The sequence below is a fragment of the Lepidochelys kempii genome, chromosome 3 (assembly GCF_965140285.1).
Source record: "Lepidochelys kempii isolate rLepKem1 chromosome 3, rLepKem1.hap1, whole genome shotgun sequence".
NCBI classification, from domain to species: Eukaryota; Metazoa; Chordata; order Testudines; family Cheloniidae; genus Lepidochelys; species Lepidochelys kempii.
The window spans coordinates 187316012-187338548 of NC_136382.1; the positions used below are offsets into that span (position 1 = coordinate 187316012).

Here is a 22537-nt window from a genome sequence, read left to right on the forward strand (position 1 = left end):
AGGTGCATGTCAGTACTGGCAGGAGATCCCTCTTGGTACCTCTCAGTAGAGGGGATTCAGGTTCTTCAAACATTTGGAAGTCCTCTTGCAACAAAAACCTAGTTAGCACTGGGGAAGCAGGGCACTCAGTGGCTGGTTGCAAAACACAAAAACAGGGCGAGCCGTGCAAAAGCATATGTGGAAAATTAATAAAACAAGATCAAAGAGGTAAGAATAAAACAAGTAAGCTGGCTAAAACTTTGAGGCTAATGTACACAGAAACGCTCAGTCTCTAACCACAGGTGGTTGAGAAGGAACTGGAGTTGCGTCTGCCAACCCCATATGCCCTTGGATTGGACCATGAAGACATAAACAGGGTGCAGGCCCAGTTACAAAAAATCTCTGAACAAAATTGCACTGGAGCATGCACACCTAAAGTGGAGCACCCATAGGGACACCTACTCGAAGAATCAAGATGTTTTCTCAAGTCACACAATGTAGGATATAAAATAGTTTTGTACTGCAGAACAGAAATGATAAATAAATTACCTTTTTTAGTTTCCATAAACTTTTCATAACTATCTGGAAAGTCATCCTCTTGTTTTGATTTCTCTATGGGAGGTACAACAGCTTCACCTTCTTCCTCTTCATCTTCATTGAACCACATTTCTTCATCCTCCTCTAAGGCTCTTGCATCTCGGCGAAATCTGTTGCTACGCAATATGGATGGGACGCTGTAAAGAACGACCACAAATGATTCAAGCCTTGTCGCTGGTTTACAAACAATCAAACAAGGAACCATGAATGGTTGATACAGTGTGGCGAAATATCAGCACAGAAGCAACCTGAAAAAGTATAACCCACTATGAAGTACAATAATCAAAGACTGTACAAGCTCATCCTGGAAATAATTTCTTGATGCCTTGAAATGAATTTAGTGGGTTGATGAAGGGAGTCTAGATCAGGCTAGTTATTTAGATTGTACATTCTATCTGGACACTTATAAAGAATCAAAGTGCCTAAAAAGCAAACTGCATGACCATGTCAGTAGTAAAGATTTCATAGAGGATTCTGCTCTTGACTCTACCCAAGTTCTAGTAACCCCCTCCCCAAATTAGAGTTTACGTTTAACGTCAAATAGGTCAGGAGGGTTTTAGAGCACACAGCAAGATGCATCTGTGTTTTATGAACTATTCAACAGAGGCTTAGGCAGTACTGATTCAGCTGCACCACTGTAAGACCTCTCATGTAGCTGCTCTACGCTATCAGGAGAGAGCTCTGTCATCAACATGGCGCTGTGCACACTACCACTTATGCTGGCGAAATTTATGTCACTCAGGGGTGTTTTCTCCACACCCCCAAGTGATGCAAGTTTTGCAAACATAAGTGGTAGTGTAGACATGGCCTTAATCGAATTTCTCTGATAGAAAATTTATTAAAATGAGCTAACAGAAAACATTCCTTCCACCCTCAGCCACCAATTTACTATTCAAGTTGGTCAGATCCACAAGTCAGATTATTGTGTAAATTTAACGTGGAAACAAGAGAACATGAAAAATAAAGTAACTGCACACACAACAAACTACTCTGGGGAATCCTCTAGAAAGACTATCCAGAGATGCTATTAGAATATTTTGTTTTATTACAAAAGTTTGAGTTTCAAGATGTGCGAATAATACAGTACCTGTTCAATTTCTGATTTTGTCTGTCTTTTTCTTGTTCATATTTAGTCTTCAGCCCCTTGAATGTCTGAACATATTCAATAGATTCAAGTGCCTTATAAAAGTTTTCAACTATATGTGCAGTAAGAGACTTGATATCTTCCTGCATAAGCACAAAACAATATTTAAATCTCAAATATAATAGTAAGATACAGAAGATCAGAGGTTTTCAGTAAAGGCTATTAGCTTTAAAAGTTACTCGACTAGTTTTTCCTAAATTAAAAAAAATATTGCAAATGACAGATGAGACAGTTATTTCGTTTTTCCTTCCTGGAAAAGTTTAAATAAATAAATCTGAGATCAGCAGAATTGCTTCTAATGTAAATGGATGCTTGAATTTATCTGCTCCTTTTTCTCACTTGCTGTCCCTTTTATCTGTGATATCAACATGAGTTTCTGTGGAGATGAATATAGTGTTTTATACACAGGATTACGCCTTCATGTGAAAAAATACGAGGCAAGAGCAAACAAACACAGAACATTCATATAAGGATCAGAGTTTTACCATCCACTTTATATGTTATGTAGTTAATGTGGAACAGCTACTTCTCAGTCAGTCTCTAATGAATCGCCCTTTATGGGCCTGATCATTTCTTTCTGTACTAAAATGGGCTAAGGGGGAAGAGTCAAAAAATGCCCACGCTTGAATGAACTGAAAACCCAATGCATTTTCTCTTCTTGTGGTAAAGGTAACAGCTACAGGTAGAAGACACTTTTCTCTTCACGCAGAACCCAAAGATTTACCTGACCTCAATGCTATAGATCTCAGGGCACCCACACCAAACAAATGTCATCCCAGGTATTCCTGCCAGTCCCCTTCTTCCGCCCCAAGCTGCCCAAATGGCTTGGTGGTCATGATGCCATTGGTGCCATTTTCCCATACCTTTCCCTACAAGGGCAGTGAGTAGTATCAGGCCTAAAATTAACATTGCTCAAAGCAACACACATACCTGTACGTTTTTACAGCTATTACATCAGGGGTGGGCAAACTTTTTGGCCTGAGGGCCACATCTGGGTGGAGAAATTGCATGCAGGGCCATGAATGTAGGGCTGGGGCACAGGGCTGGGGTGCAGGAGGGAGTGCAGGGTGTGGGAGGGGGTGCAGGGTGCTGGATGGGCCTCAGGGCAATGGGTTGGGGTGCAGGAGGGGTCTCAGGACAGGGGGTTGAAGTGCAGGAGGGGTTTGGGGTGGAGGCTCCAGGCCGGTGCCGCTTACCTGGAGCGGCTCGGGGCAGGGGGAGGGGCGCGCAGAGGCACGCAGAAGGGCTAAGGCAGGCTCCCTGCCTGCCCTGGCTCCACACCGCTCCTGGAAGCGGTCGGCACCACGTCCCTGCAGCCCCTGGGGAAGGGGGACACAGAAGGCTCCGCATGCTGCCCTCGCCTGCGGGTACCTCCCCCGAAGCTCCCATTGGCTGCGGTTCCCTCTTCCAAAACAATGGGAGCTAGGGGGGTGGGGCGGGGAGGTGCCTGCAGGCGAGGGCAGCGCGCGGAGCCCTCTACCACCCCCTTCCCCCCCGCAGGAGCTGCGGTGCCGGCTGCTTCCGGGAGTGGTGCAGGGCTGGCAATCCTGTGGCTTGGATCCAAAGCCCTATCGGGCTGGATCTGGCCTGCGGGCCATAGTTTGCCCACCCCTGTATTACATGCTGATTTCAAGAGGAGAATGTTAACCAATTCCTACCCCCCAACTTCTTGGCCAGACATGCTCCCTAAAGTCCTGCAGAACCCTAAACATGCCCATTTTCTGGATAGGGACTGCCAGCAACTCAAGGTGTTAAAGCATGCTATATTTACTGTCCTCTTTCTCTCTGCAAACATGAAAGTGGGTCTCTGTGAACACCTTCTTGGTCTGAAATAACTTGACTTAGTTGAGCTTTGGGGCACACTGCAAGGACCTTCTCTTTACCCAGGCTTTGGGAACAAGCTGAAGTAGGCTGTGTCTACTTTGTTTTTCAGCATGCAATTTATGCTCATTTAGACTCCTTTAGACTTATAGTCACACCCACTTGCTGACACGCAATTTATGCTACATAACTCCTCTGAATTTCACCCATTAACTATGCAGTCGATTAGTCAGAAGGATGTCTTTCTAAAAGACACAGGTTTACATCCTTTGCAACTGGTCTATTTTGGCCTCAGTCAGGAAGTACAATTTACATGTAGGTAAGGAATAGGGATTAGAGGGGAGTAAAATGGTAGTCAGAATAAAGAAGTGGTTTCCTCTTTCCCTGTTACACAACAGGTAACAAGTAACTAACTGCCCATGGGTAAGTGGAAGGCCTTTCATTTATGACTTCTCTGGTCAGAGACCTCCCATATTAGATATCTAAAATGTCCATTTAATGAAAAAAAAAGTTAAACTCAAAAAGTCCCCATGCATGCTGGTAACAGCTGATGTTTACTCAACAAAAGCTGTTGTGATAGCAACTCTTACACCAGACAACTGACTGATGAAAGCACTGCTACTTGTGCTATTTTTATTTCATGACAATAGCAGGATCACCATCACTACATGTATTCAAAGTTGTTCAACCACATGGTTGGTTTAGGAAAAATAAAACCAAACCTCCTGAGTTGCAAGGACACTAGAACTCCCTTTTCATTACAACACTGATTTAGAACAAAAGCACTTTTTCCAGTTTAGATGAAGAAGAAATTATAGTTTTAGCCTTATAAGACATTATTTTACTGATGTAGATACCATCTTAAATCCAAAGTAATATGCAAAACCTACAAATAAAGGATAGTCTTGTGGGAAAGATTAACAGCTACAGGTAGAAGACAGTCGTCTTCTCCTCATGCAGAACCCAAAGATTCACTTGACCCCAACCCTATGGATCTCAAGGCACCCTCACCAAACAAATGTCATCCCAGGTATTCCTGCCAGTCCCCTCTTTCCGCCCGAAGCAGCTCAAATGGCTTGGTGGTCCTGATGCCATTGGTGCCGTTTTCCCATACCTTTCCCCTATAAAGGCAGTGAGTAGAAGTAGCAGGCCTAAAATTAACACTGCTCTAAGCAACACACACCCCGTACGTTTTTACAGCTATTACATGCTGATTTCAAGAGGAGAGTGTTAACCAGTTCCCACCCCACAACTTCTTGGCCAGACATGCTCCCTAAAGTTATAGGAAAAGGACAGTCAAGCAAGATACAAACACAAGACTAAACAAAGGACTTTTATACTTTAGTATTATAATAGCTAAACTTTTGTTATTGGTACTATCCTATTTAGTGTGAAATTTTCTAGACTCTGCATTTTGTGTTCAATGCATAAGATGTTACATGCCTAAAACTTAGTGTTTTAAACAAAACTGGCTTAAAAACTTACCACTCTGATGAATTCAAACAGTTCAATTACAGCTGAGTTCAGCAGATTGTACCTAGTTCCATTATCCAAAAGAGCATTTATAACTGGCTCAAACAGGTTCCCTTTGGTGATATAACGGTTATAAAATTCATCCTTCAGGCCAATTATCCTCCTCATAAAGCGAAGAGCACCTGCAGTTTAAAGAAAATTTAGAAATCTTTGATAATCATTGTACAATCCCCATTCTGCTGTGATTGAAGTCAACAGAAAACCTAAGATTGACTTCAGTGGGAGTGAGATCTGCAACATCTGTTAAAAGGGCTGCAAAAGTTCTTTTCAATACTTTTTTGCTTGCTTTTTAAAAACACTTAACTAAAGGTTCAAAATAAGTATCTATTGGTTTTGTCTTTTTCCTATCAGGCAAACTTTTCTTTCTTTCACATTTCTTGTTGCGCACAAACCAACACAACTTTCCATTATTATTATAATTATTATAATTAATAATTATAATTATTCCATTATTATTGGTTCCATTATTTTCTTGTTTATATGAAGCAGCAGTAAGTGTTAGCCCATCAGATATATAGATTTTATTGGTTCATTTGTGTGCTCTTTCTGCTGTCTAGCTCTGAGAGGCGAGCACAAAACATGTTAGGTCATTCCTTATGTACCATGGTGCACAAAATAGTGATTTCATTAATTTCCTACCAAAAATAGTGGATTTTATAGTTTTATAATGATCTCAGTTTAGGTGAGACTAGACACCTAATTATATTTTATGCTTACTACCCAATTCCAAAATGATCCATTCCACAGGGTGGAGGGGGAAGAGAATTACCAACCTCTCCTTCCACAGCACAGTACTTGGGAATATTGGCAGGGAATATCGGCAGGGAATATCAGGTGTTTTCACCTTCCTTTGGAACACTAAGCAGTATCAGGTGGGCTTATACTATACAACTGATTTTCTGCTTTTGCTAGTGGACTAGAAGACAATGGTCCTTTAAGCCTTCTACCTATGTGTTTCTCTTAATTTTTTTTTTTTTTCATAGATATTTAGGTCAGAAGGGACCATTATGATCATCTAGTCTGACCTCCTGCACAATGCAGGCCACAGAATTTCACCCACCACTCCTAAAAAAGACCTCACACCTATATCTGTGCTATTGAAGTCCTCAAATTGTAGTTTGAAGACCTCAAGGAGCAGAGAATCCTCCAGCAAGTGACCCGTGCCCCATGCTACAGAGGAAGGCGAAAAACCTCCAGGGCCTTCCAATCTGCCCTGGAGGAAAATTCCTTCCCGACCCCAAATATGGCGAACAGCTAAACCCTGAGCATATGGGCAAGATTCATCAGCCAGATACTACAGAAAATTCTTTCCCGGGTAACTTGGATCTTACCCCATCTAAAAACCCATCACAGGCCATTGGGCCTATTTACCATGAATATTTAATTACCAAAACCATGTTATCCCATCATACCATCTCCTCCATAAACTTATCGAGTTTAATCTTAAAGCAAGATAGATCTTTTGCCCCCACTACTTCCCTCGGAAGGCTATTCCAAAACTTCACTCCTCTGATGGTTAGAAACCTTCGTCTAATTTCTAATCTAAATTTCCTAGTGGCCAGTTTATATCCATTTGTTCTTGTGTCCACATTGGTATTGAGTTTAAATAATTCCTCTCCCTCTCTGGTATTTATCCCTCTGATATATTTATAGAGAGCAATCATATCTCCCCTCAACCTTCTTTTAGTTAGGCTAAACAAGCCAAGCTCCCTGAGTCTCCTTTCATAAGACAAGTTTTCCATTCCTCGGATCATCCTAGTAGCCCTTCTCTGTACCTGTTCCAGTTTGAATTCATCCTTCTTAAACATGGGAGACCAGAACTGCACACAGGTTTCCAGGTGAGGTCTCACCAGTGCCTTATATAACGGTACTAAAACCTCCTTATCCCTACTGGAAATACCTCTCCTGATGCATCCCAAGACGACATTAGCTTTTTTCACAGCCATATCACATTGGCAGCTCATAGTCAACCTATGATCAACCAATACTCCAAGGTCCTTTTCCTCCTCCGTTACTTCTAGTTGATGCGTCCCTAGCTTATAACTAAAATTCTTGTTATTAATCCCTAAATGCATGACCTTACACTTCTCACTATTAAATTTCATCCTATTCCTATTACTCCAGTTTACAAGGTCATCCAGATCCTCCTGTAGGGTATCCCTGTCCTTCTCTAAATTAGCAATACCTCCCAGCTTTGTATCATCTGCAAACTTTATTAGCACACTCCCACTTTTTGTGCCCAGGTCAGTAATAAAAAGATTAAATAAGATTGGTCCCAAAACTGATCCTTGAGGAACTCCACTGGTAACCTCCCTCCAACTTGACAGTTCACCTTTCAGTAGGACCCGTTGTAGTCTCCCCTTTAACCAATTCCCTATCCACCTTTCAATTTTCCTATTGATGCCCATCTTATCCAATTTAACTAATAATTCCCCATGTGGCACAGTATCAAACGCCTTACTAAAATCTAAATAAATTAGATCCACTGCGTTTCCTTTATCTAAAAAATCTGTTACTCTCTCAAAGAAGGAAATCAGGTTGGTTTGGCACGATCTACCTTTTGTAAAACCATGTTGTATTTTGTCCCATTTACCATTGACTTCAATGTCCTTAACTACCTTCTCCTTCAAAATTTTTTCCAAGACCTTGCATACTACAGATGTCAAACTAACAGGCCTATAATTACTTGGATCACTTTTTTTCCCTTTCTTAAAAATAGGAACTATGTTAGCAATTCTCCAATCATATGGTACAACCCCTGAATTTACAGATTCATTAAAAATTCTTGCTAATGGGCTTGCAATTTCTTGTGCCAATTCTTTTAATATTCTTGGATGAAGATTATCTGGGCCCCCCGATTTAGCCCCATTAAGCTGTTTGAGTTTCGCTTCTACCTCAGATATGGTGATGTCTACCTCCATATCCTCATTCCCATTTATCATGCTACCATTATCCCTAAGATCCTCTTTAGTCTTATTAAAGACTGAGGCAAAGTATTTGTTTAGATATTGGGCCATGCCTAGATTATCCTTGACCTCCACTCCATCCTCAGTTTTTAGCGGTCCCACTTCTTCTTTCTTTGTTTTTTTCCTATTTATATGACTATAGAACCTTTTACTATTGGTTTTAATTCCCTTTGCAAGGTCCAACTCTACTTGACTTTTAGCCTGTCTCACTTTATCCCTACATATTCTGACCTCAATAAGGTAGCTTTCCTTACTGATCCCTCCCTTCTTCCACTCCCTATATGCTTTCTGCTTTTTCTTAATTACCTCTCTAAGATGCTTGCTCATCCAGCTTGGTCTACAACTCCTGCCTATGAATTTTTTCCCCTTTCTTGGGATGCAGGCTTCCGATAGCTTCTGCAGCTTTAATTTAAAATAATCCCAAGCCTCCTCTACCTTTAAACCCATAAATTCTTCAGTCCAATCCACTTCCCTAACTAATTTCCTTAATTTTTGAAAGTCAGCCCTTTTGAAATTTGAAAGTTGTGTCACATTTTGGACCTAAATTACATGAAAAGGTAACTTCAATAAAGAATAGCAGCTTTGGTGGCTCACTGGATTAAAAAAAATTAGGATATTTACACATTTACAAATTAAGCCAAGGCACTGCATGTAAATTCAACAGATTCTGAACATGAAGAAGTATTTCAGTGCTAAATGTATACCACAATATTTAAAACAAAGTAAATTACAATTCAATTTACTACTTACACAAGGCCAAAAATGTGTGTTTTGAATTCATCAAGACCAATACTCTCCTTAGCAAATCTTTGTTCATAATATAATTCTTGATGTGATATGTGTGGTGTTCCACACAAAAGGTGAGCAGCTCCAAAATTAAGGCAAGCAGCTGTGCCGTTTGATAATTATCTACAAGAAAAATAAAACTAACTAAAATCAGGCATATAAAAAACAAACCAAACTTTTCTACGCATCCACAGCTTATGACAAAGTAGTTTTAGCCTATTAACAGTTAAAAGTGAATAGAGATTTATCAGCTTGTTAATTTGACTTCTTAAGAGCTTCCTATACCAGCCTACACACCTAGGTTATGCTTCTTCTCTGTCAATAGGTGAAGACTGAAAACCTACTTAATATCTTTGGCTAAGGAGAACAGACACCATGAATAGATATTTGGAGGTCTATGTCAATAGGAAATATAAAAACAAAATTATAAACAGCCTAAACCCAAAATGGAGCCTTTATTGGGGGGATGGGGCGGGACACAGGATACTAGGCTAGATGGACCACTGGCCTGACTCAGTATGACCATTCTTATGTTCTAGATGCACTTCTTGTAGCAGTAATGTTTTCCTAAAGGTCAATCCAATTAAAAAAATCCAACTCAAGAAAGAATCCAATTAATAAATCTCAGACAAGTGTCTTCCTTGATACAAATTTCACCCATCAATCATCTGAGCTTCAGCAGCACTTTTTCCTTGATAGAAAAGAATTCTCTATTCAATACAGTAACTCCTCAATTAACCTCGTCCTGGTTAACGTTGTTTTGTTGCTGATCTATTAGAGAACATGCTCATTTAAAGTTGCGGAATGCTCCCTTATAACGTCGTTTGGCAACCGCCTGCTTTGTCCACTGCTTGCAAGAAGAGCAGCCCCTTGGAGCTAGCTGGTGGGGGGTTTGAACCAGGATGGGCCTTAGCCCCCCTAAGTTCCCTGTGCAACAGCCACCCAGCAGGCTATCAATTGCCCGGCAGTTTAGGTGTCCCTCCTCTCCCACTGCCATATGCTGCTCCTGCCCTCTGCCTTAGAGCTGCTCCAGGGAGCCTCCTGCTTGCTGTGCTGAGGGGGGGGTGGGGAGAGAAGAGGGGTGCTGAGATCATGGTGTCCCCCTCCCCTCGCTCCTGTACCCCATCTCCACAGAGCGGGGGAGGGACACGACAGGGCTCAGGATGGAGGGAGCCTGCTGGCAGCAGCTGCTGTCTCAACTTGCTGATCAACTTAAAAAGGCAGTGTACTTAGAGGGGGGTCAGTGTACTGAAAGGGGCAATGTGTGTTTGTGTCTCTGTCTCTCTCAGACAAACACACATGCACAGTGTGCGTCTCTGTCTCACACATACATGCACCCCCCAGCACTTTGGAAAGTGGAGGAATGGTGTGCTCCAGTGGGATAGCATGGGTTCATCATCACGTTCCATTTCCGCAGGGAATGTTTGCAGCCACTGCCATGTGTCTATTTGTGTCTCCTCCCTCCATTCGTGCTGCCTTGTAGAGTGTGAGGCCACATTAACAACGTGTTAACCCTTGAGGGCTCAGCCAAGTGCTAGTTCATCATTTAGCACCAAGGCATTCCCTGGTAAATATCCCACCCTCTTACCCCACTACCTCAACAAAGCTTCTCAATCATCATTGCTGTGTATAGTATTAAATTGTTTGTTTAAAACAGAGAGAGAGTGAGTATGTATATATAATTTTCATTCCCCCTCTCTTTACCCCCCCCCAGAACCGAACCGAACCTAACACTATATCTATCTATCTCACAGTTGCCAACCTTCACATGGTAATTAAGCACCCCGACTTTAGCTTGATTTTGGGCTTATTGTGAATCTCATTTCAAAACAAGGCCAAAACAAGCTAATCCCTAGAGAACCCCAACACTCTATGTGACTAGATACCCCGGTGTGCAGTCTGGGACTGTGGTGGGCCTGCTGTGCACCCTGACTCTCTCCCCCGCTTGCTCCTGCTTGCCTCCATTTGCTCATTTGCCGAGAGCCGATCCAAAAACAACAAAAAGTAGTAACAAGCTACAAGCCAAAAACTAGCCAACAAGCAACTCATAAGCCAAAAAAAAACAAAACCAAGCCCAATTTCTGTGTTTTTTCCACGGGTTTGGCATGTCTGATGTATATATTTATTTAATTTCCCTGGAACCTAACCCCCCCCGACCCCACATTTACATTAAATTTTGTGGGGAAATTGGATTCACTTAACATTGTTTTGTGTAAAGTAGCATTTTTCAGGAACACAATGACAACGTTAAGCAAAGAGTTACTGTACAATTCTGTAAGACAGCCTGAAGCAAAGTCAAATGAAAACAAAGGTTTTTTGTGTCTGTTGGCTGGGAGAAAGTAGAACCTGTAATCTAAACTAATAAAGGAGATTTTAAAAAAAAAACAGATTTAAGTTTGGAAATATTTTATTTTACAGCTTTTTCCTAATATATACTGAACAAATCCATGCTGACAAAATAAATTTCAAAATATAAAAAGACTACCACTTACCAGGACAAATAGTGTTACTCTTGTTGGACCCAACTACTGCATCTGATATACAAATAAGTGTCAATACAGATTTTCAAAACACTGTAAAGTGCCTATTTAATAACAGATAAATAATCAATTCCATTACTAGCTTCAATCAGCTGATGGCACAATTTCATGTGTTAATAAGTTATACAAAAGTACTATAACAATAAGCTTATATGCCAGGAAAGATTTCTATGTTATGTTTTCTAGTTACAAAACCTTAAAAAGACCCAAAAAACCCACACTTCACTAAGTGCTTGTTATACTTAATTGAACATTTAAGAGTAGTGTTAATCTTTAGTCAAAACACTTACCTAAATTAATATTTCTACAATAAAAAAACCTTATAATTTAGATATTTCATACACGAATATTTATAAAATACACAGAAATAGATAAAGAATTCCCTTTTTAATATTTGCCAACTATCCAGCTAACACATTCCTCATTAGATAGACCATAGTCATTTTAAGTGAGATAATGGACAGTCTCAAAACATATTTGAAAAGTAACTCTTATTCAGTTTCACCATCTTTTAAAATGGGGATCGTAAGAATTACGTACCTCACAGAGGTATTATGAGGATACATTTCTCTTTGTGAAGTACTTCAGAGACAAAAAGTGCTGAGTATTATTATTTCAGCAACATTTTATGTGGCCTGGAGAATTCAAATACTTTTTTTCTTTAAACCAGGGGTCTCAAACTCAAATAACCACGAGGGCCACATGAGGACTAGTACACTGGCCTGAGGGCCACATCACTGACACCCCCACCACTGCTACCCCTGGCCCCACTCCACCCCTTCCATAAGGCCCCACCCCTGCCCCATCTCTTCCCTGCCCCCACTCTAAACCCTTCCCCGAAATCCCCACCTGAACTCTGCCCCCTCCCTGCCCCAGGGGGTGCAGGAAGGGTGTAGGGTGTGGCAGGGGTTCAGGGCAGGGAGTTGAGGTGCAGGAGGTGTGCAGGGTGCAGCAAGGGACTCAGGGCAGGGAGTTGGGGTGTGGGGTGCAGGAGGGGTGAGGGGTGCAGCGGGGAGCTCAGGGCAGGGGGTCAGGGTGCAGGAGGGGCGCAGGGTGCAGCAGGGGGCTCAGGGCAGGGGGTTCAGAACATGAAAAAATGGGGGTTGCCATACTAACTCTAACAAGACTAATCAATTAAGCTGGGCTATTATTAGCAGGAGAAAAAAAACCTTTTGTAGTGATAATCAGGATGGCTCATTTCAAAACAGTTGACAAGAACGTGTGAGTAACAGTAGGGGAAAAATTAGCATGGGGGAGGTGGGACAGAGGGCTCTGTGTGATGCCCTGGCAGCTCCTCCAGGTACCTCCCCTGAAGCTCCCATTGGCCAAGGTTCCCCGTTCCCGGCCGATGGGAGCTGCGGGGGGTGGTGGCTGGAAGCAAGGGCAACACACAGACCCCTGTACTTCCCGTCCCCCAGGTTCCCGCCGCTTCCCAGAGTGGCATGGGGGCAAGGCAGGCAGGGAGCCAGCCCTGCCCCCGGTGCACGCCAGGCCAGAGCTGCTCTAGGTAAGCACTGGGGGCGGGGGCATGTGCACAGGGAGCTGGCGGGCAGCAGAAAATAACCCCGTGGGCTGCATGTTTGAGACCCCTGCTTTAAACCAACAGAAAAAGGAGAAAAAAAGGTGTGAGTAACAGTAGGGGAAAAATTAGCATGTGGAAATAGTTTTTAAATTGTGTAATGACCCATCCACTCCCAGTCTTTATTCAGGCCTAATCTGATGGTGTCCAGTTTGCAAATTAATTCCAGTTCTGCAGTTTCTCGTTGGAGTCTGTTTTTGAAGTTTTTTTGTTGAAGAATTGCGACTTTTAGGTCTGTAATTGAGTGTCCAGGAAAGTTAAAGTGTTCTCTGACTGGTTTTTGAATGTTACAATTCTTGATGTCTGATTTGTGCCCATTTATTCTTTTGCGTAAAAACTGTCCAGGTTGGCCAATGTACATGGCAGAGGGCCATTGCTAGCACACGATGGCATATATCACATTGGTAGATGTGCAGATGAACGAGCCCCTGATGGTGTGGCTGATGTGATTAGGTCCTATGATGGTGTCCACTGAACAGATACGTGGACAGAGTTGGCAATGGTCTTTGTTGCAAGGATAGGTTCCTGGGTTAGTGTTTTTGTTGTGTGGTTGCTGCTGAGTATTTGCTTCAGGTTGGGGGGCTGTCTGTAAGTGAGGACTGGCCTGTCTCCCAAGATCTGTGAGAGTGAGGGATCGTCCTTCAGGATAAGTTGTAGATCCTTGATGATGTGCTGGAGAGGTTTTTGATTGATTAGTCTCGTTAGAGTTGGTACAGCAACCCACATTGTTTTGTGTTCTCTGTGTGTATATCTCTCTCTCTTCCTACTGTATTTTCCACTGCATGCATCTGATGAAGTGGGGTTTAGCCCACGAAAGTTTATGCCCAAATAAATTTGTTAGTCTCTAAGGTGCCACAAGTATTCCTTGTTCTTTTTGCTGATACAGACTAACACAACTACCACTCTGAAACCGGTCACCTTGTGCAGTAACTGAGGTTCTTCAAGATGGTTGTCCCTGTGGGTGCTCCACTTTAGGTGTCTTGGCTCCTCGTGCTTCTAGTCGGAAACTTGTGGTAGCAGTGCCCCAGTTGGCTGCTCCGAGTGGCCACCCCCAAGCTCAGCCAACCGTCACCCAGTTCCTTCTCTATCCGAGCTGAAACTCTGAAGCGGAGGGGGGGGGGGGCGTTGTGGAGCACCCACAGGGACAACCATCTTGAAGAAACTCAGTTACTGCACAAGGTGAATAACCTTCTCTTCTTCTTCAAGGAGTGTCCCTGTGGGTGTTCCACTTTAGATGACTGAAGAGCAGTGCCCCTCGGTGGAAAGGAGTGGCTTCGGAGTTGATGTATGTATGATGGAAAGCACCGATAAGACTGAAGTGAGCGTCTGCAGTTGCCTGCTGTTCCAGAGCATAATGTTTGGTGAAAGTATGGGGCGATGCCCAGGTAGCTGCTTTAGAAATATCTGTGATGGGTACATGTTTGAGAAAGGCTATGGATGTGGACACAGCTTTAGTGGAATGTGTGCAAAGTCCAGAAGGAGCTTACAAATTGTAATTTTGGTAACATAGTTTGATACAATTAGAGATCCGTTTAGAAAGTCTCTGTTTGGAAATGGTTTGGCCTTTTGATTGTTCTGTTGTGGATACAAATAGCACTGACGATTTTCTGAATGTTTTTGTTCTCTCTCTCTAGAGCGCCAGCACGCTGCGGACATCTAGTGTGTGAAAGGACGCCTCCCTGTTGTTGGCATGTGGCTTGGGAAAGAATACAGGTAAGTGAATGGGTTCATTGAGATGAAAGAGGGAGGCAACTTTGGGTATGGGTGTAGGATTACTTTGTCCTTGAGGAATGTGGTATAAGGTACTACTCTCCCATCCTTCCTACTGATATGGGGGGAGGTGGCATTATTGATTCATCTGGAGATGAAGTCGGAATGTGGGTAGGTGGGAGGGTGTCACCCTCTGGCCTGTCTGCAGATTCTTCAGCTTCCTCCTCCAGTTCTGGGGAAGCTGGCTCAGATGGCGGAGGCGACAGCTGTGTCCTGGACCTAGATGGATTGGATGGCTTGATGTTTTAGGCTCTGTATAATGCCCAGGGGTCCCACTATGCTCACTGAGGTAAGAAGGCCATGGGGGGTGGGGGGGAGACAAGTGAGTCCAGGTTTAGGAGAGGGGTGCCCACTCCTGTCTCCACTTCATCTTCTTCATCACTGGAGAGAGGAGGGGTCGAGCCAGCGAGTGTAGTGATAAAGCTTGGCCGTGACCTGGCTCGGGTGCCAATGGTGCCAAAGAGCGATGTTCCCAGGGTGGAAGCAATGAGTAGGTTCGCATGGCTGACAAACTGATGCAGTACCAAGAGACTCAGTGCAGGCAAGCTCAGGCTGGGAACCAGAGGGAGCGCTGTCAGTGCCATAGACTTGTCATATTGTATTGGTGCAGCAGGTGGTGCCATAATGCTGCTCTGTGCCTGAGGTTTCTGTTCCCTAGGTTCTAAGCTATGAGGCTTAGTTTTGCTGCTACGAGAGTGAGACCGCATAGGGTCTTTTGCTCCTTGGGGCGTCTTGGTACTGGACAGTCCCAGTGCCTCGTGGTTCGGCGCTCTGGGTGCCATTGGTACCGGGGCAGTTTTTGCAGTCAGGGATTGCTTTTTTGGAGGCGAATACCGATGTGGTGAGGAATGAGACCACTTTTTTGTGACTTTGGTAGGACCAGGGTCCTTAACAGCCATTTTTGAGGAGGCAGCTGTAGGTTAGGACTGGAGAGGTGATGTCCTACACTCAGGGTTGGAGGCAGGTCAGAGGGATCTCTCCATCATTAAAAGTTTTAATTGGAGGTCCCTGGCCTTTCTTGTCCACGCTGTGAGTTTCTTGCGGTGGGGACACTTCTGCCTGGGGAAAACACAAATTACCCAACGGGTTCATTGCGAGTGACTGTCTGTCACCAGTATTGAGAGTCCGCAGGTCAGACAGCGCTTGAAACCTGGAAAGCCAGGCATGTCTGAGAGGAGCTGAATGAAGAATGGAAATAGTCCTGGTCTAATGCCTCTTCAGCGGCTGCCCGCCTCAGGCAGGGAGAAAAAACGTGAAAGTGTGTTTTTTTTAAATGTGAAAATGAAAGAAAAATGAACAAAGAGATAAACAATGAGGAAAACTAACTGAAAAAAGGGCAGAGATTAAAGGAATATGAGAGTAGATAAGGGCACCGCTGTCATTCTGACTGAAACCAAGGGCGGTAGAGAAGGAACTAGGTGGCGGTTGGCTGCACTCGTGGGGGAGCAGCACAAGACAGCTGCCACGCGTGTGTGGCCAACCGGGGCACTGCTATCACAAGTCTCCGACTAGAAGCACAGGGCGCCAAGACACCTAAAGTGGAGCACCCACAGGGACACTCCTTGAAGAAGGACCATGACTTTCAGCATTTCTGTGTCACTGGAAATTTCAAAATAACACTAATCTCTGGAGTTAATACCCTGCAGATAGCCAAATCCTGGGATCGTGTTTTCTTTGGTAAGTTACAAAGCAATTTGTAAAGGCTCTGAAACACTTGTGAAGTTGAACACATTTCCTGCTGCACATCAACAATTCTAAAAGTTACCAAGAAAAACTGTCTGCTGCTACCAACAGAAGTTATGATTGCAGTTTTGCATCAGTAGCCAACAAATGTACCAAATACTGAAAGTTTTAGAAGTGTGTGTATTGGGAGTTACCATGGACATGCAGTTTGAGCAGGAATTATATAGCAATACTTTAGCTTTTATTAAAGGTTGACAAGAATAAAGTTAATAAATTATTAATATTTCAGACTTGGCATGTACTACATTTCCATGGTTCTGCTTATTTTTCTATGACCTAGTAAGCACAGTCCAGGTTCCCAAGGCTGCAGAGCACAAAAGGCATATTACTACAATTCACATCAGTAACTCAAACACTTTTTGAGGAATCCATGGACTAGTAATATTTTTGTATATCAAGTTATGCTTATTCTTATCTGAGAGGCAACAATAGCCTCCAACAAGCATATTCTGCTCTCACACTACAAATCAGTGACATCATTTGTCTAGATGATCAGTTGGTAAGCATGAAAAAAGTCAATCCAACATTTAATCCTACCTTTTCCACATTTGTCTTCTGAAGTATTAGCCAAGAGTGGTGCGGTGAGAACATGCATACAATGGTTGTAGAAGAAATTGAGAAATTCACTTTTCTCTGTTTTCTGAAACAAACATTTATTTATTGAACATTGGTGTGAATTTAGTGCCCTTGCTAGTGAGGACTAATAGCACTTAAGTAAAATACAGCACAGGCAAGACATAAGCTACCTCACATAGCCTTGAAAGTATCTTTTGATACAGGTTTGCAACACACCAGGTGTTCTCTAGAGTAGAATGAGCCCATCACACCCAACGGTGTAGAGCAGAGTGGGAGGGACTAGGATGAGATCAACCTTACATAACTTATGATTAAAGCAAAAGCATGAACTCAAATCAAAAAGGAAAAGAAGCGACCAGTAATTTTGCATATATTGCCTGAAGCTTCCGTATATTGGGAAGAAAAGAAACTAAACGAAAAGAAACGAAACAAAACGGAGGGACCACTATCCTCATCTGTTCTCTACAATGCATAAAACATTTAAGGATTGTTGTATGTACATAAGGTTACTAGATTTTACTTTAAAAACTTCTTTTGGTGACTATAATTCCAAACCAACACAGGCACATTGTACTTTATATACACTTAGAGAAAAAGAATTTAAACTAACAGCTACTCACCATAACAAAGCAAACCCTGGAGACCTAAACTTTATAGAACATTTTAATCCAAAGGTAATGTTTAGATTCGATGTAATGCTGGTTAAATGGAATTATCAGAACTCTGGGCACAGTTTTAAACAAATTTCAAGGAGTCCTGGATTTTTGTTCATTTCTGACAATATAAACAGAATCATACTTATGAACAAGTATTCTATCAGGATAAAGTACATTCTGTAGTACGGGAATGGCTCTATCAAGGTGGATTTGCATTATGCTGTAGGAATTAAACATTGTCTTAGCTTCATGCAGACACATTGGACTCTTTTTTCCATATTTTGACGTGGCCCACGCAGCCAATAGGAGTCTAATATCCATGCGTCTGGGGAGAAGATTGCCAATTTTAAGAACTTCTTAGACAATGCCATGTTTCTTAGCATTAATTAGATACAGTAATTACAAATCAGTGCCTTTCACTATCAATAATTTTATGGAAATTTTCCAGTTGACAAAAATCATCAGGCAAAACAGGACAATGCCAAAATGCTTTTCGTTCCTACTATCCTCCAACCAAAGAAGACAGTTAGAAAGAGTAAGACGACTTTTTAAATGTGCATAGACAGTAAAGTTTCATTACCCCTTTGCATTTTCTTACATTAGCTGTGGCCAACATATTCTCTGGATCAATCAGAGTACGTAAGAGTCCCATTAATTGAACAGCCCCACCAAGTTCAGGGTCAGTATCGCAGATCATTTGCTCAATAACTACATTGATGAGGAGGATATCCTGCAACAAAGCAAATCAATTACATATAAGTTTTCAGCAATACAAATACTACTAGACTGATTTTTATTCGGTCTCTAGGTGCTGCCATTGAAAGCTCACACGTGAGAAAATAACTGAAAGCGAATGCAAAACCTGAGTTTCAAATATTAAAACAGTACAGTAGAATGGAAAAAATAAAGATAACCTGAAAATGAGCCTAGATGCAAAAAATCAAATGTCTTTAAAAATCAGGTGCACTTTTCTCCCTCAAAGTGTCACTCCAAGGCAGTGCCTTAACCATGCATTTCCATACTTGAACCTGTTTGCATTTCTTTTACAATTAATGTTAAGTCTGAACCCTCCTGAGTTTGTAATGCTTGTTTTTGGGAGAATAACAACAACATCCCTCTAATGTTTCATATTCTATGTAACTATATGTACTCTCAATCTTAACTCCATCTTAATGTTGTTTTTGTCTAGTAATATACCACCTAGTACCCTGGATTTCACCTGGCAATTGATGGGAACCCATTCTATAATGAGCAAAATACAGGTTTTGTGTGCTCATATCTCCCTCCCACCACAATCAGAATGCTGTTCCCTGTCTTCTTCCTACATTTTCTATACTCTTATTAAAAAAAAGGCTGTAACACATTTAAGAAAATTTATATTTAGACTGAAAAGATCTCAATTCTGCAAAAAAAGCGAAGAGTACTGTCTTAACAAGTATAATCAGCATATACACAAATTATCAGACAGTCCTGTAATATTCTTACTTACATCATCACTCTGTTGGGCTTCTTGCATTACAAATTCTCGGACCATGGATGGACTAAATTCTACTAGATAAGAAAATATATCTGTAGCAGCTGATCTAACTTGCAAGTCATCCATACCCTAACAAAAAAGTAAAGTCAGTTTATTACAGATGAACCATTTGAAGTACAGTAGCATAGGACTATGATAAAACTAACATTTGATTGCAAGGTCATACTGTACATTAAGCAAGTCCAATAGTCCCACTATAAATATGAAGAAAAAACTTTCCACACTACCCAGAAAGAGCGTAAAGATTTGTGTGAATTTGATGGCCACAATTTTGGCAGCTAGTAGTTAAAGTCCACATAGCACTACTTAATATCTAGATGCAAATATTCTCTATTTATTACCACAGCTGAGTTAATTTAGTACAAAAGGGCCAGTATAAAGGTTTACAAACTTATCCCAATCACATACAACTATTTACACTTACTGTTTACTCATCTAGAGCATGAATACGTTTCTTCAGGGAATGTCTTTTTTCCTTCTTGATAACTAACTGGTCCTGGACCAGAGCCAAAAAAATTCAGTGGCTCTAGAAATATTTGTACTGATCTACAAAGGCACATTACAGCCTTGAAAGATCATGAGATTTTAGGACTTCAATATTGTGTTAGTCTGATGTTCTTGTTCCACTTAATTTGTGATGTGTTTAGCAGATCAGTAGACATGAGCTGCTATAAAGTGAGAGACTAAACACTCTAGAGCATTTGAAAGTTGGGATTCAGAATTTTTAGGTGGTACAAAGCATTGTTTTTTAGGTAGAGTGGTAACTGCTAAATCACTTCAGAATTGAAATGAAGGAAAACAAATTGGAAAACAATATTTATATTCTAACATCTCAATCTGTCATGATTAAAAATGTTTCATACCAGTAGAAAGACGGAATTCCCAGCTTTCCAAAGGCATATAAATCCTTTGTTTCTAGTCACAAAACTGTCACTGATAGCTTATGTATAGTTGCACTGGTTCAGGACTGTGCATACCAGAGTTGAGTCAAGAGATCAAGAACTAAATGTAATTTTTAATTCTGCACTCATATTATCAAAACCAGGGACATTCACCACATTCACTTACCTCTCCACCACACAAGTTTAAATATATTTTTCTAAATTATAACCAAAATTTTCCAAATTAGTCATTGATTTTGGGTGCTCCACTTGAGACACCTTGATTTTCAGAAGTGCTCCAACTGAAGTCAAAGGGGCTGCAAGCCCTCAATAGGTCTGAAAAATTCAGCCCAGAGTGTCAAAACAGGACACCAGAATTCAGTATCCTTTTAAAAAGAATTTGTCTGCAAGAGATTCACTTACCATTACAATTTCAAGAGCAGGAAGAATTCCCAACTTTGCCAAAGTTTTGAAAAATGCATCTCTGTTCTGAGGTTGTAATGTCTGAGAAAATGCGCAGAACTCCTTGAAAAAGTTAACCTATAACATTTGAAAGATATATTAACAAATAAAACATTTGTGTAATTAAATTCCTAGTACATCAAAGAAAAATAGTGAACTATATTGGATAAAAACACTTGAGAAACCTGTTATACTTCTTAGATAATAATGGTAAAAGGCAGCTAAGAAAAAATCTGACTTGTCCAACTTGAATCTCAAATTGTGTTATTCGACAAAGATAGAAGAAAAACCCTCCTGAAAGAATGAAAGTGAGCACCTAGTTATCTTACTGAACTGAGTATATGAAGGATTTAAATTGTTGTCTGGCATATCTGTTGTTTAAATACAACAATAACTATTTCTTTTTCTCCACTATGTTCTTTTCTCCAATACCGCAGTTCATTCTAGTGAGAGGTAAACAGGTTCAGGGAGAAATGCTGGCTATGCAACATGGTGTAGAGAATCAGGGTGGCAGCTATAAATACAAAAATAAGAGACTCCAGAGGTCATCCTTCTTTCAGTTACAAATAAGTCCAAGATTTTTAAGTACAGATCAGCAGGCAGTCCCAGTGGCCTGTAAATCATTAAATTTAAATTTGTTCACAGTGACTTTTCAACAATCTCAGGACCTCTGACAATAGGCCTTTGGTGAAGGACACATTGATACAGCCAGAATTGTGGAACTCAGCAGTACTGTGTAGGATAAACAATATTACAACTACGTAATGGTGAAGAAAATTTTCAGGTGTCTACATTCTAATGTCCTAGCTGATATTGTCAATAGTAAAATAAAAAAAACCACAATTTACTCTTTACTAGAGTTTGAGAACTCAGTCAAGAATTTGTTACTTCATTTTAGGAATATGGCTTAATGACTGCAAAAAGGTAACTGAATTGAAGGTTTGCAGTACAAGTTTAATACTTAAGCCTCTGAAGTTTCACATGCAAAGAAAGGACTCACCAGTTCACGTCTTTTGTCATCATCTGTAGCTTCATCTGTTAATTGTGCAAAAACTTCAGACAGAAACTTCTCGTCTTCCTGCATAACACATTATATAACAATTACTATTACATCATAATAGTCAAAACTAAAAAGGCATTCTATTATACTATATTCAAGCCAATTTTTATATATAGTCATAAAATAAAATTTTCTACTTAGCTATGTGCTTGTGCTTTAGAATCTAGCATATTAACTTTGGTGGTCTTGCTAGCTAAGTTACAGGTCATGTACTTTGACATTTTCATCATGAATAAGGAAATCCAAGCCTGCAGATCTGAAGTGTGTGTTCTAATGGATTTTATTGTATTAAGCATTATTTGATGTGAAATGCCTTATATTAAACTTATAGTATTTCACAGAAACTAAACTCTATCAGAACTAATGGGTCAAATTTTGCCCTCAGATAAATACACTTGTAAAACTCCTACTGATTTAAGTGAGAACAAAATTTAGATTTAAGGTTTCAGCCTAGTAACAGCATACCTTTATTCATTACAGTAAAAACCTCTCAAGTTCAAATGCTAAGGTTTTTTAATCCTGTTGTTTTATAGAACAAGAGATTGGCATGGAAAATCAATACCATCTCTCAACATGTTACCGCAGAAAACAGAGGTTACCAAGCTTGCTTCCTGAAGTATCAAACTTAACATAAATACCATCTCCCTTACTCCACACTCTATCCCTCACTTCTCTTTCTAATGCTCTTTCCATGGCTCATGACTCCCAACCCATCCCCATATACTCAATTATACTGGTATAACCATGTTCACACAAAGAGTTTTGCCAGTTTAGCTATACCAGCAAAACCTTCCTAGTGTAGACAAGTCCTGGGTCAGACAGCTTCCATGAGCTGTGCCTTCTATTGGCTTGCCCACAACGGTTTGACTTCCAGTGAGCTAAACCCATGAAATTGGAAATATAGATT

General features: G+C 41.1%; 1 protein-coding gene across 2 annotated transcripts in view; it reads right to left on the reverse strand.

The window, feature by feature from the left end:
- Window positions 1–22537, reverse strand: part of PPP4R3B (protein phosphatase 4 regulatory subunit 3B) — a 74917-nt gene that overhangs the window by 21746 nt on the left and 30634 nt on the right. For both annotated transcript variants that reach the window (XM_073339327.2, XM_073339325.2), the window contains exons 5-14: window positions 21571–21648; window positions 20532–20648; window positions 19180–19296; window positions 18289–18420; window positions 16996–17098; window positions 11319–11360; window positions 8791–8949; window positions 5027–5196; window positions 1664–1803; window positions 529–713 (exon numbers count right to left, since the gene is read on the reverse strand). In XM_073339327.2, coding sequence (XP_073195428.1) covers window positions 529–713; window positions 1664–1803; window positions 5027–5196; window positions 8791–8949; window positions 11319–11360; window positions 16996–17098; window positions 18289–18420; window positions 19180–19296; window positions 20532–20648; window positions 21571–21648 — 1243 coding nt within the window. The remainder of the gene's footprint in view (window positions 1–528; window positions 714–1663; window positions 1804–5026; window positions 5197–8790; window positions 8950–11318; window positions 11361–16995; window positions 17099–18288; window positions 18421–19179; window positions 19297–20531; window positions 20649–21570; window positions 21649–22537) is intronic.